This window comes from Loxodonta africana, chromosome 22, assembly GCF_030014295.1.
Source record: "Loxodonta africana isolate mLoxAfr1 chromosome 22, mLoxAfr1.hap2, whole genome shotgun sequence".
Taxonomy (NCBI): domain Eukaryota; kingdom Metazoa; phylum Chordata; class Mammalia; order Proboscidea; family Elephantidae; genus Loxodonta; species Loxodonta africana.
The window spans coordinates 35582787-35598406 of NC_087363.1; the positions used below are offsets into that span (position 1 = coordinate 35582787).

General features: G+C 39.3%; 1 protein-coding gene across 1 annotated transcript in view; it reads right to left on the reverse strand.

Moving 5' to 3' along the window:
• Nucleotides 1-15620, reverse strand: part of HMCES (5-hydroxymethylcytosine binding, ES cell specific) — a 36418-nt gene that overhangs the window by 5607 nt on the left and 15191 nt on the right. The window contains exon 5 of the mRNA XM_003409950.4: nucleotides 786-967. Within this exon, the coding sequence (XP_003409998.1) occupies nucleotides 786-967 (182 nt within the window). The remainder of the gene's footprint in view (nucleotides 1-785; nucleotides 968-15620) is intronic.

Sequence of the window (15620 nt, forward strand, 5' to 3'; positions counted from 1 at the left end):
TTCCAACAGCCACTTTCACAAGCAAACTTCAGGTGTTTTTCAAGGTAAAGTGCCATATTTACTGGAATATTTTTGTATTTCTTAACCACTTAATGTGTATAAAACTGTGCTACAGTTTTTATTAAGTTTCTATTATTTTTTATGGTGTTGACAAAGAATACTGAACATACCCTGGACTGCCTGAAGAATGAACAAATCTGTCTTGGAAGTACGGCCAGAATGCTCCTTAAAAAGGAGGATGGCGAGACTTTGACTTACATACTTTGGACATGTTATCAGGAGGAACTAGTCCCTGGAGAAGGACATCATGCTTGGTAAAGTAAAGGGTCAGCAAAAAGGAGGAAGACCCTCAACAAGATGGACTGACACAGTGGCTGCAACAATAGGCTCAAGTATAGCAATGATTGTGAGGATGGCCCAGGACCAGATAGTGTTTTGTTCTATTGTACATAGGGCCCTTTTGCATCAGAACCTAACAACATTATTTTTTTGATGTATCACTGACAAAGTTCTTAAGTGTCGTGTCCATCAGCTCACTTATTTATTTATTTAAAGTTTTATTTTTTTATTGCACAATTTTGCATAGTGCAGTGATCTTTAGGAATGCATGTCATGTTATAGCAGAACTGACTGTAATTATATTTTGTGAAGCAGCTGTCTTAGTTTCCCAGTCTCTAAATTTGTGCACAAAGAACCTCTGAATTCCAAAAGTTATCTATCTAAAAGCAAAGAGGACAAACACTGCTCTTAATCCTTTTGGTCTGAGGGACAGCAGCGTGACTTACCTGTGGTGGATGTCATTCAGGCCTTTGCAGGAATCTACTGTGATGACAGTGTAGGAATACAGGATGTCTCCTCCCTCTGGGGGCTCCCAGCAGTCAAAGATCCCAGCCATTGTCAGTAGCCTCCAGTTGTCCCATACCTTCTCCCACTCCTCAGGACTGTCCGCAGCACCAATACTGCCCGACTGGGGGCAAAACATATGGGTAAATTAGATACTCAGCAGCCTCTTCCACACATAGATTGGGTACTACTGACCGACTGAAGAGCATGGCAATTCATTTAGAAGTAATTCATCCCATGCCTTATTAACCCCTCTTGATCACCAAAGAAAAGAGGCTTGATAGCAAATGCCTACCAAAGCTGTAGATTTATGGCTCCTCAGTACTTTCAGAATACAATTTAACACCTTTGCTGGGCATTCAGGTGCTTCCATGACCTAGTCCACTATTCCTCCCAACTTTCACTCATCATGTTAATTTGATCTTAAACGAGTTGTTTATAAATGAGGCTCTCATGCAATTTCATGCCCGTATGTCTTGCTGAGCACCTTTCTCTGCTCCAAATGCCTATCCCACCTTTTTTCGTCATGTCAACTCCTACCTGCCATTCAAGATTCAGTTTAAGGCCTAGAAATACAGAAAGCTGGAAGGAGTCTCACTCTCACCCCAGCAACAAAAAAAGCCTAGATCTTCTACAAAATCACAGCTTTTGTTGAGCTTATCAGGGAACTGAGGTTACAGGGCAATCAACTAGCCTAAGCCGGAGTTTGAACCAAGACACCAGAGAACTCCTTCCCTCCACCCCCAGCCTTCAGATTATAAAGCACCAAGTAACAAGCAATAGCAGACTGCTGCTGGGGAGGGGCAAGAGCACGGAAGAGCCTCTCTAAGACACAAGCTCACAGAAAAGACGTACACTTGAGAGTCGCACAGAACTATTGAGAAAAACTCTCTAGAAAAATCAATCCCCGCTCTAAATACAAGGTAACATTAGAGAAATTGAAAGCCTGGGGTGCACAAAGATAATCATAACAACAAAACCCAAACCCAGTTCAACTCCTGACTAGACTGATGCAATCTCCCACATTAAAGCCTATTGTAAGAATAAGTGTGCCCATTCCCAGACACAAATATTACTCATCTCAGGCTCTGTCCTATGCACTACGCCTGGCAATCAATCAAAAATTACGAGACACAAAAAAATGCCAGGAATAATAACTAATTGCCAAGAAATATGAAAATCAAAAGAATTAGACTCAAGAGATTACATTTCCCAGACATTGAAACTATATGATCAATATGTTAAAGGTTTTGTGGAAAAGGCAGACAACATGTGTCAGCAGATATGTAATTTCAGCAGAGAGATAGAAACTGTAAGAAAGAATCAGTGTGGTGATCACTCTTACCACTTCTATTTAATATTGTATTAGATGTTCAAGCCAGAGCAGTAAGACAGGAAAAAGAAATAAAAGGTATCCAGACTGGAAAGGAAGAAGTAAAATTCTCTCTATTCGCAGATGACATGATCCTATATATAGAAAATCCCAACAAGTCTACAAGAAAATTTCTAGAGCTAATAGAGGAATTTAGCAAAGTTACAGGGTACAAGGTAAACAAAAATCTGTTGGGTTTCTATACACCAGCAATGAGAAATCTGAAAGGAAAATTAGGGAAGTGATTCCATTTACAATAGCATCTAAGAGAATAAAATACCTACTTCACACTAATGCCTAACAGTCTCTGAAGAGGAGTGCCAGAGAAAAATTCTCTCTTTTGCTATATAATTCCTTGTTTAATGATGGAGAAGTAGAAGAATGAAAATCTGACTTACAGTTAATTTTAAATGGAAAAGTCACAGTGGAAAATCTGGGAACCTGTCAGCTGATCGCACATCCTTGACGCCATCCCTGGAACAGTACAATAACCAGAACAAGCATGCTGGCTCTTCTGAGGCAAAAGTAAGGTTCAATGTGGGGAGAAGGCCTGAGGCAAGGATGCTGGATTTAGAGGCTCCATGAGGAGGGAGAAGCCCTGGTGGCATAGTGGTTAAAGTGCCTAGCTGCTAACTGAAAGATCAGCAGTTCAAATCCACCAGCGGTTCTGCAGGAAACAGATGTGGCAGTCTGCTTCCATAATGATCTGCAGCCTTGGAAACCCTATGGGCAGTTCTACTCTGCCCTACAGGGTCCCTGTGAGTTGGAATCAACTCGATGGCAGTGGGTTTGTGCTTTTTTATTTGAGGAGGGAAGGAAGAAGCCTGGGGATACCCTCAGAGAGGCGATCTTAGTTTTCAAGAGCTGCTATCACAGAAATACAAGTGGGTGGCTTTAAAGAACAGAAATTTGTTTTCTCAGTTTAGGAGTCTAGATACCTGAATTCAGGGTGCCAGTTATAGGGGGAGGCTCTCTGTCCACTCTGCGGGAAGATTCTGTCTTAGCCTCTGTAGCCTTAGTGGGGTTTCTTGGTGATCTTCACTTAGTATCTATTTTCCCTCCTTTGTACTTGCTTGTCTATGCTGCTTCTTAAACTCAGAAGTGATTAGGTTTAGGACATATCCTACATTGATATGGCCTCAGTAACCTAACAAAGAAAGCCCTATTTCCAAGTGGGATTATATCCACAGGTATAGGGATTAGGATTCCAATATATATTTTGGGGAGACACAATTGAATTCTTAACAGAAGTCATACCTATATGCTTGCTATGTATAGTCCCTGCAGGAGCTACTGGCAAATGGTTTCTGGTCTCTCCAGGTGAAAGACCTGCAAATAAACTGCCTGCCTTCCTTTTGCTTGGAAGACAGGTAATACATAGCTATGCTAATGTATTTGTTGGACAACAAAAAAAGAAAAAAACAGAAATGGCTCTACCTTTTACAGTGGTAGTTTGTCATTGGTGAAAAAACCTAAATACATGCAGGCATACTGGGAGATGCACTACTACCAGCTGGCAAAGAAAAATTCTAGTCTATATCTAGAGGAACCAGGTAAATGGAGAGAAAAAATAACAAAAAGTAATAAAAGTATTCAGTGAATAGATTTGGGAAAACTGGGTAGATATCTAGAGAAAAAAATGAAGTTGAATCCATGCTTTACTCCTTATGCCAAAAAAAAAATTTTTTTTTTTCCAGATAATGATTTGGCAATCCTACTACATTTCTCTTGTCCATTTATTCTTCTCTCCTGGCAACCATTCAATACCTTTTCTTCTCTCCTCAAACACCCAATACTCAATTCCCATCCTCACTCCCAGCTGATGACTTGGCTTCCTATTTCACTGATAAAACGAAGTACTCAGAACTTCTACAAGATTCCCGCCAATGTGTATTCCACCTACCAGTATCTTTACCATATACATTGCCTTCCCTCCACTTTCTACTAGGCTTCTTACTAGGCCAATTTACTTGTGCACTAAATCCCATTCCCTACTCAAGGACATCCCTCCAGTGATTTATACTTACTGCTCTCTAATGGATTATTTCTAGCAGCTCACAAACATGCTGTTATTTCCAATTGTTTGTTGCTAGATATAGAAATATTGATTTTTACATATTGACCTTGAGGATAAAGTCTTATAAGGTCCTTGCATTGTCCAAGAAGAAGTAAAAGTATTATTTGATACTAGACTTTAATAAGTAAAGATTGCATTTGTAATTAGCTTAATCACTAAAAACAGAGTAAAAAGCAGCAACACAACAGAAAACACATAGTATGGTGGTAGTTTTAAACCCTAATGTATCAGTAATCACATTAAATGTAAATGAACTAAATATTTCAATTAAATGACTAGAATGTCAAACTAGATGAAAATATAAAATCCATCTATATACTGGTTATAAGAGACATACTTTAAATTTAAAGATACAGAAAGATTGAAAATAACAGGATTAAAAATGTCATGTACAAACACTAAAAATAAAAAAAAGCTAGTAAGACTGTATTACTATCAAAGTAGACTTTAAGGCAAAAAGTATTATTAGAGATAGAGACTTTTATAATGCTAAAAGGTTTAATTCACTTGGAAGATGTAACAATTCTCTGTATGCATTTAAGAGTACAGTCTCCAAAATATGTAAAATAAGAATGAATATAAAGAAAAAGAAAAATATATAAATCCATAATCATTAAAAGAGGTTTTTTATTTTATTGTTTTATTCCTCACGAGTAACATTTTCTATCTTACAGTCCAGTCCAATCCCTGTCTGAACAGTTGGCTTTGAGAATGGTTCCAGCCTTGGGCTAACAGAAGGTCTGGGGACCATGACCTCCGGGGTCCTTCTAGTCTCAGTCAGAACATTAAGTCTGGTCTTTTTAAGAGAGTTTGAGGTCTGCATCCCACTGCTTACCTGCTCCATAAAGGATTCTCTGTTGTGTTCCCTGTCAGGACAGTCATCGGCTGTAGCTGGGCACCATCTAGTTCTTCTGGTCTCAGGATGATGTAGTCTCTGATTTATGTGGCCCTTTCTGTCTCTTGGGCTCATAATTACCTTGTATCTTTGGTGTTCTTCATTTTCCTTTGCTCCAGGTGGGTTGAGACCAATTGATGCATCTTACATGGCCACTTGCTAGTGTTTAAGACCTCAGGTGCCACTCACCAAAGTGGGACGCAGAATGTTTTCTTAATAGATTTTATTATAAAAATTGACCTAGATGTCCCCTGAAACCATGGTCCCCAGACCCCCGTCCCTGCTACTCTGGCCTTTGAAGCATTTGGTTTATTCAGGAAACTGCTTTGCTTTTGGTTTAGTCCAGTTGTGCTAGCCTCTCTTGTATTGTGTGTTGTCTTTTCCTTCACCTATAATAATAGTTCTTGTTCACTATCTAATTAGTGAATACCCCTCTCCCTCCTTCCCTCCCTACCCTTGTAACCATCAAAGAATATTTTCTTCTGTGTTTGAACTACTTCTTGAGTTCTTGTAATAGTGATCTCATACAGTATTTGTCCTTTTACAACTAATTTCACTCAGCATAATGCCTTCCAGATTCCTCCATGTTATGAGATGTTTCACAGATTCATCATTGTTATCACTGTGTCGTATTTCCATAATAGAGATTTTTCAATTCTCCTTTCTAGGTGACTGATTGAATAGGCAGGTAAAAAAAAAAAAAAAATCAAAGCATACAGAAGATTTGAACAACATTTACAAACTAAAACTAATTGGTAAATCTTCTAACATTTCATTTTGGAAATTTTTGAAACATATATAAAAGTAGAGATAGTAAAAAATGAGCAGCTTCAACAACTATAAGTTAATTTTTGTTAAGTTTTGTTTTATCTATACCTCCCTACACTACCCTAGATTATTTTAAAGTAAATCCCAAACATCATATCATTTAGTCTGTTAATATCATCAAATATCTATTATTTACTTTTCCCTTATTGACTTTTCTTTTTTACAGTTGGTTTGTGTGAAACAGAATCCAAACATCCACATATTGTATTTGTTCGATATGTCTCTTAAATCTCCTTCAATTTATAGATTCTACTTCTATCTTTCTCATTCTTTTCTTGCAACTTGTTTGGTGAAGAAATCAGATCTTTGCCTTGTATAGTTTCCACATCCTGAATTTTGTGGACTGCATCCATTTGACATGATCATATTCTTCCAATTACCTTAATTTCTGGTAAAGTGGCAGTTCAATCACGAGGACTCAGATCATCAGCCTCATCCGTCATCCATTATGAAGTGCGCCATTAGCTTGTCACTTACCGACTTCAGCAGTAGTGATCTTTGCCCAGATCAATAAAGGGGAGGGGCAAAATAGTGATGCTCTAATTCTACTGTTCCTTCTTCATTTATTTATTTGCGGGGCTTATCTATAAAAAAGAATTTGCCCTCGTTGAGTATACTATTATCCCAAAAAAGATTTTCTATAGAAACACTGGAATAAATGTTTGAATTTTCACCTATATCTACCAGTTTTCAGAAGAGTGAATTGACTCTCAATCATTCTCTGTCATGGATTGAATTGTGTCCCCCAAAGTATGTGTCAACGTGGTTCGGCCATGATTCCCAGTATTGCGTGGTTGTCCTCCATTTTGTGATTGACATGATTTTCCTGTAGGCTGTAAATCCTAATCTCTTACTATGGTTATGAGGCAAGATTGGATTATGTTGAAGAGCATTAGGGTGGGATGTAACACCCTTGCTCAGGTCACATGCCTGATCCAATGTAAAGGGAGTTTCCCTGGGGTGTGGCCTGCACCATCTTTTATCTTACAAGAGATAAAAGGAAATGGAAGTGAGCAGAGAGTTGGGGACCTCATACCACCAAGAAAGCAGCACTGGGAACAGAGCTCAACCTTTGGACCCGGGGTCCCTGCACTGAAAAGCTCCTCATCTAGGGGAAGACTGATGACAAGGACTTTCCTCCAGAGCTGACAGAGAAAGGCTTCTCCTGGAGCTGACATCTTAAACTTGGACTTTTAGTCTCCTAGACTGTGAGAGAATAAACTTTTGTTTATTAAAGCCATCCACTTGTGGTATTTGTTATAGCAGCACTAGATGACTAATACATTCTCCAAAGATGACAAAAGACATTTTTTAGTTTCATTTTGAACCCATGGGTTTTTAAACATATTTGATGAACTTAAATTCTGTACAGTTGTTGTTATTTTTCATGATCAAGTTGCCCGATTTTGGCTAGTCTGAGCCTCTTCAAGCTGGTTCCTGAGTCCTTTTGTCATGACCCTAGAGGTATTTAATAGCTTCCTTGCTTTCTGGTAGGACAAGATGTTGCAGGCTCATCATCTGTATTTCCTGTCCCAGAATCAGCTAATTTCCAAGGTCTTGATTCTGTTTGGAATATTTGGGAAAAATCACAATCTGGGTGCTAGAGTGCTTACAGCTACTGGGTTGAGCTTTGTTTATAGACATTACTAGGAAATACTTTTAAGAGAAAATATATTATGAGTTTATATTCTCCATTTAAATGTAAGATTATGGGTTTTTTGCTTAAATTGTTAGATTTTATAATTTTATCTTTTTTTCTTAACAGAAAATCATAGTTCCTAGTAATATCTGCATACTTTTTATTTACTGTATCTCTCTACCATCTATCTTAGTTTCAGAATAGCTCTACCAGTATTATTACTAACTAAATGATTATTGAAAACACGTGAAGATTTCTTTGCACTTCTTTTGTTCTTAGGGTATCTTCCACTGGGAGAACAATTCACTGCTTTAAAGGCATTTGAAATAATTTCTCTCTGTGTTATGAAGCTACTGACTTGATGGATATGCGTTATACAATTTGGCAAGGTCAGGTGTTTCATTTCAGTTTATTTCACTTTTATTTAATTTTATTGTATAATTATGTCAACTATTTATGTGAATTCTTAGTCATCTAGGGCTGCCATAATAGAAATACCACGGATGGATGGCTTTAACAAAGACAAGTTTATTTGCTCACGGCAAAGTAGGCTAGAAGTCCAAATTCAGGGCGCCAGCTCCAGGGGAAGGCTCTCTCTCTGCTGGCTCTGGATGAAGGTCTTTCTCATCAGTCTTCCCCTGGATTAGGAGCTTCCCTGCGCAAGAACCCTGGGTCTAAAGGACGCGCTCTGCTCCCAGTGCTGCTTTCTTGGTGGTATGAGGTCCCCAGTTCTCTGCTTGCTTCCCTTTCCTTTTATCTCTTGAGAGATAAAAGGTGGTGCAGGCCACACCGCAGGGAAAATTCTTTTACATTGGATCAGGAATGTGGTCTGAACAAGAGTGTTACATCCCACCCTAATCCTCTCTAACCACAAGCAGAGATTATGATTTATAATACACATGAAAATCACAAAATGGAGGACAAGCACACATGGCCTAACCAAGCTGACACTTATTTTTGGGGGGACACAATTCAATCCAGACATTGCACCCTTTGGCCCCCCAAAAATCACCCTTGCAACATGCAAAACATATTCGCCCCATCATATCATAGCAAAAGTCTTAATTCCAAGTCTCCAAAATCTAAAAATTCCTCTTCATCTGTGAAATCTAGAACACAAGTTACCTGCCTCCAAAGGTACAATGGCAGTACAGGCACAAGCTAGACATTTCCATTACAAATGGGAGAAACTGAAGGGAAAGAAGGTATAACAGGCACGAAGCAAGTCAGCAGAACACATTCCTTTAGCCCTCAAAGCTTTGAAAATAATTCTCTGTTCTCTGAGACAATTAACGCAATGGCCCTGCCCTCCAGACTCTAGGTGTTGGCCACACTCTCTGGATTATGAGTGGAGGCCCCTTAGCCCTGGGCTTTAGCTCCGCCTTCCAGGCCCACTAGGTCAGCAACTCTGCTCCCTTGGTGCTTTAAGCGCACCATTCCCCTCTTCCATCTGAGTGGCAACTCCACCCTTAGAAACACCAGAGGCCATGGCTCCACCCTTTGGACACCCCTGAGGTCATGCCCATACTTTCGAGGCTGAGGCAGCTTGGCTTCTAGGGTTCTTTGTTTCTTCAGCTTCTGCTTCCTGGTTTCTTGGCCTCCTGGCTCCTCAGGCCTCACGTCTGCATCTGCCCTGCTGTTCCAAAGATCTGTAGCTCCACCGATAAGCGCCTAGAGGCACCCCGCTCCGCCAGGCAGCCCCCTGCACACAGGCACTCAGCTTTCTTTCTCCATGGGTCGGCAAGCCTAGCTCCATCGATGAGTGCCCAGAGGCACCCCACTCTGCCAGGAAGCCTCCTGCATACAGGCACTCAGCTCTCTCGCTCCGTGGGTCGGCTGCAGTGCAGTATAGCACTGGTTTCCTGGTTCTGCTGCTGCTGGTCCTCTGTTGTTGCTGCTTCTCTGCCACTGCAGGTTCTCTGCCACTGTTACAACTCTATCATTCGCAGTTTCAAAACCACTTTCACATTTTAGATATCTGTTAGAGCAGCACCCCACTGTCTTGGTACCAAATTCTGTGTTAGTTATCTAGTGCTGCTATAACAGAAATACCACAAGTGGATGGCTTTAACAAAGAAAAATTTATTTTCTCACAGTCAAGTAGGTTACAAGTCCAAATTCAGGGTGTCGGCTCCAGGGGAAGGCTTTCTCTCTGTCAGCACTGGAGGAAGGTCTTTCTCGTCAATCTTCCTCTGGACCAGGAGCTTTTCCGCACAGGAACCCTGGGTCTAAAAGGTGCGCTTTGCTTCCCGTACTTCTTTTTTTGATGGTATGAGGTCCCCAACTCTCTGCTTGATTTCCTTTCCTTTTTATCTCTTGAGAGATAAAAGGTGGTGCAGGCCACACCCCAGGGAAACTCCCTTTACACTGGATCAGGAATGTGACCTGGGTAAGGGTGGTGTTACAATCCCACCCTAGTCCTTTTAACAAAAAATTACAACCACAAAATGGAGGACAACCACAGAATACTGGGAATCATGGCCTAACCAAGTTGATACATATTTTCGAGGGGACACAATTCAATCCATTACACAAAGGAACAAGAAAGTATGGCCCATACACTGCATAAAAATAAATAGAAACTATCCCTGAGGAAGACCAGACTGTGGAATTACTAGACAAGACTTTAAGTATTTTAAATATGCTCAACTAGTTGAAGGAAAAACAGAGAACAATATGTCACTACAACGGAGAACATTAATAAAAAGACAGAGATTATAAAAAGGAAACCAAATAGATATTCTGGAGTGGAGAAGTACAGTAACTTTAGGGAAAAGTCACTAAAGGGGTTCAACAGCTGATTTGAGTAATCAAAAAAAAGAATCAGCAAACTTGAAGATAGCTTACTTGGAATTACCCAGTCTGCGAAAAGAGAAAAATGAACAATGAACATGGCCTAAGATACCTGTGGGATACCATTAATCATACCAACACACATAACTGTAGTCCCAAAAGGAGAAGAGAGAAAAACGGCAGAGAGAATATTTGAAGAAATAATGAACAAAAAACTCCCACTTTTGATGAAAGACATGAAATGTGAAAGATACTTCACATCTGAAATAAAAGAACACTACACAGTAACTCAAATACAATGAAGAAATAAAGGACACTGGCAAAAATAACTACACAGAGGTAACTACATAGGTAAACATAAAAGTATCTATGTGTTTTTTAAATTTTAATAGACTATATTTTAGAGCAACTAAGGTTTAAAGAAAAATTGTGCAAAGTTCAAAAAGTTCCTATATAATTACTCTTCCCTCTGCAACTATTTTTTCCATTGATTAATATCCTATATTCTTGCAGTACATTTGTCACAATTGATGAGTCAATACTGATAATTACTAACTAAACCAAAACCAAACCCGTTGCCATAGAGTCAATTCTGACTCACAGTGACCCTACAGGACGCTGTAGAACTGCCCCATAGAGTTTCCAAGGAGTGGCTCGTGGATTTGAACTGCCAACCTCTAAAACTTCATTTTGTTGTAGTTATTGAGAATATACACAGGAAAACATATGCTAACCCAATTGTTTCTACACGAACAATTTAGTAACATTGATTACATTCTTCGAGTTGTGCAACCATTCTCACCTTTTCTGAGTTGTTCCCCCCATTAACTTAAACTCACCATCCCCAAAGGTTCCTTATCTGATCTTTCGAGTTGCTGTTGTCACTTCGATCCCATATTGATAGTTCTTAAAAGAGCATAATGCTTAAGGCAGATATTTACTAGTTAAAATAAACTCCTCTTTGGTTTTAAGAAGATCTCAGGGGATATTTTTGGTTTAAGGCTTTAAGATCATCTCACGGCAACAGTTTCAAGGGTTCATCCAGTGTTTATGGAGCCAGAAATTTGAAACTCTTTTCTGCATTTTTCCTGTTGTGATCAGGATTCGTCTACAGAAACTTTAATCAAAACATTTGGTAATGGTAGCCAGGCACCAACCTGTAGTATTAATGCATTTTTGATCTGTAATTCCTCTTTTTTTCCCTATATAATCTGACAGACAACTACAACAAACAATACTTATAAATCTACACTAACGGACACACAATGTATAAAGATGTGACAATAAAGGAGGAGAAAATGGAGCTGTATAGGAGCAAAGTTTTTGTATACTGTTGAAACTAAGTTTGTATTCATTAGAACTCTTATCTTGTTATAAATTAAGATGTTAATTGTAATCTCCAGCATAACCAATAAAAAAAATTACTAAAACATATAGTAAAAGAAATGAGGAAATAAGAATAGCATACTAGAAAATATCTACCACAAAAAAAGGCATGTCGGAGGAACTGAGGAACAAAAAAAAATAAGACAATATAGAAAACAAATAGCAAAATGGCAGAAGTCAATCCTTCCTTATCAGTAATTACATTAAATGTAAATGGGTTCAACTCTCCAATCAAAAGCCAAAGATTTGCAGAATGGATAAAATAAGATCCAACTACATGCATCTACAAAAGAGTCACTTTAGGTCCAAAGACACAAACAAGTTGAAAGTGAAAAAACAGAAAAAGATATTCCATGCAAGAGTAACCAAAAGAGTGCTGCAGAGGCTATGGTAGTATGAGACAAAATAGGCTTTAAGTAAAAAGCTGCTACAAGAGACAAAGAAGGACATTATATAATAATAAAAGGGTCACTCCATCAAGAAGATACAAGTATATTACCTAACAATGGAGTCTCAAAATATATGAGGCAAAAACTGACAGAATTAAAGGGAGAAATATACCAGTTCTACAAAAGCTGGAGACTTCAACACCCTACTTTCACTTATCAGTAGAACAATTAGACAAAAGGTAAATGACTAGACTTAACAGATGTGTGTGTGTGTGTATATAAACACTCCACTCAACAACATACTATACATTCTTCTCTGACTGAAGATATACAAAGTATCTTCTCTGATCAAATGGAATAAAACTAAAGATCAGTAACAGACGGAAACAAAAAATGCACAAAAATGTAGAAATTAAACAATGCACTCTAAAGCAACCAATGGCTCAAAGAAGAAACACAAGAGAAATTAGAAAATGTTTTGACATGAATGAAAATGAAAATACAACATACCAAAAACTTATGGAATGCAGTGAAAGCAGCACTCAGAGAGAAATTAATAGCTGTAAATGCCTACATTAAAAAAAGATCTCAAATCAATAACATAACCATCCACTTTAAGAAATTAGAAAAAAAAGCAAACTAAACCTAAGGGAAGCAGAAGGAAGCAAATAGTAAAAATTAGAGTGAAGATAAACATAATAGAAAACAGAAAAACAACAGAATCAACAAAAGCCAAAATCTGGTTCTTTGAAATGATCAATAAAATCAATAAACCTTTAGCTATAAAAAAAAAAAAAAAAAAAAATTTTTTTTTTTTTATACTAATTAGGAGCTCTGATCCCACAGTGGTTAAGCACTCAGCTGTGCGAACCCACCAGCCACTCCCACAGGAGAAAGATGCGCCAGTCTGCTTTGTAAAGATTGTTGTTAGGTTGTTAGGTGCCCTTGAGTCAGTTCTGACTCATAGCGACCCTACGCACACCAGAACGAAACACTGCCGGCTCCTGAGCCATCCTCACAATCATGGTTATGCTTGAGCTCATTGTTGCAGCCACTGTGTCGACCCACCTCGTTCAGGGTCTTCCTCTTTTCCGCTGACCCTGTACTCTGCCAAGCATGATGTCCTTCTCCAGGGACTGATCCCTCCTGACAACATGTCCAAAGTATGTAAGACACAGTCTCGCCATCCTTGCCTCTAAGGAGCATTCTGGCTGTACTTCTTCTAAGACAGATTTGTTCGTTCTTTTGGCAGCCCATGGTATATTCAATATTCTTCACCAACACCACAATTCAAAGATGTCAATTCCTCCTTGGTCTTCCTTATTCACTGTCCAGCTTTCACATGCATATGATGTGATTGAAAATACCATGGCTTGGGTCAGGCGCACCTTAGTCTTCAAGGTGACATCTTTGCTCTTTAATACTTAAAAGAGGTCCTTTGCAGCAGATCTACCCAGTGCAATGCGTCTTTTGATTTCTTGACTGCTGCTTCCATGGCTGTTGATTGTGGATCCAAGTAAAATGAAATCCTTAACAACTTCAATCTTTTCTCCGTTTATCATGATGTTGCTCATTGGTCCAGTTGTAAGGATTTTTGTTTCTTAATGTTGCGGTGCAATCCATACTGAAGGCTGTGGTCTTTGATCTTCATTAGTAAATGGTTCAAGTCCTCTTTGCTTTGAGCAAGCAAGGTTGTGTCATCTGCATAACGCAGGTTGTTAATGAGTCATTCTCCAATCCTGATGCCCCATTCTTCTTCACATAGTCCAGCTTCTCGTATTATTTGCTCAGCATACAGATTGAATAGATATGGTGAAAGAATACAACCCTGACACACACCTTTCCTGACTTTAAACCAATCAGTATCCCTTTGTTCTGTCCGAACAACTGCCTCTTGATCTATGTAAAGGTTCCCCATGAGCACTACTAAGTATTCTGGAATTCCCATTCTTCCCAATGTTATCCATAATTTGTTATGACCCACACAGTAGAATGCCTTTGCGTAGTCAATAAAACACAGGTAAACATCCTTCTGGTATTCTCTGTTTTCAGCCAGGAGCCATCTGACATCAGCAATGATATCCCTGGTTCCACATCCTCTTCTGAAACTGGCCTGAATTTCTGGCAGTTCCCTGTCGATATACTGCTGCAGTCGTTTTTGAATGATCTTCAGCAAAATTTTGCTTGCGTGTGATATTAAGAACATTGTTCTACAATTTCCACATTCGGTTGCATCACCTTTCCTGGGAATAGGCATAAATATGGATCTCTTCCAGTCAGTTGGCCAGGAAGCTGTCTTCCATATTTCTTGGCATAGACGAGTGAGCACCTCCAGGGCTGCATCTGTTTGTTGAAACATCTCAATTGATATTCCATCAATTCCTGGAGCCTTGTTTTTTGCCAATGCCTTCAGAGCAGCTTGGACTTCTTCCTTCAGAACCTTCGGTTCCTGATCATATGCCACCTCTTGATATGGTTGAACATCAACTAAATCTTTTTGGTATAATGACTCTGTGTATTCCTTCCAACTTCTTTTGATGCTTCCTGTGTCGTTTAGTATTTTCCCCATGGAATTCTTCACTATTGCAACTTGAGGCTTGAATTTTTTCTTGAGTTCTTTCAACTTGAGAAACGCCGAGCGTGTTCTTCCCTTTTGGTTTTCCATCTCCAGCTCTTTGCACATGTCATTATCATACTTTAATTTGTCTTCTCGAGATGCCCTTTAAAATCTTCTGTTCAGTTCTTTTACTTCATCAAGTCTTCCTTTTGCTTTAGCTGCTCGACATTTGAGAGCAAGTTTCAGAGTCTCCTCTGACATCCATCTTGGTCTTTGCTTTCTTTCCTGTCTTTTCAATGACTTTTTGCTTTCTTCATGTAAGTCTGTCAGTTTGTCGTACTGTGGGGGCTTGTGTGTTGCTGTGATGCTGGAAGCTATGCCACCGGTATTCAGATACCAGCAGGGTCACACATGGAGGACAGGTTTCAGTTGAGCTTCCAGACTAAGACAGACTAGGAAGAAGGACCCGGCAGTCTACTTCTGAAAAGCACTGGCCAGTGAAAACCTTATGAATAGCAGAGGAACATTGTCTGATATAGTGATGGAAGACGAGCCCCCCCAGGTTGGAAGGCCCTCAAAAGAAGACTGGGGAAGAGCTGCCTCCTCAAAGTAGAGTCGACCTTAATGACGTGGATGGAGTAAAGCTTTTGGGACCTTCATCTGCTGATGTGGTGCGATTCAAAATGAGAAGAAACAGCTGCAAACATCCATTAATAATTGGAACCTGGAATGTATGAAGTATGAATCTAGGAAAACTGGAAATCATCAAAAATGAAATGGAACACATAAACATCGATATCCTAGGCATCAGTGAGCTGAAATGGACTGGTATTGGCCGTTT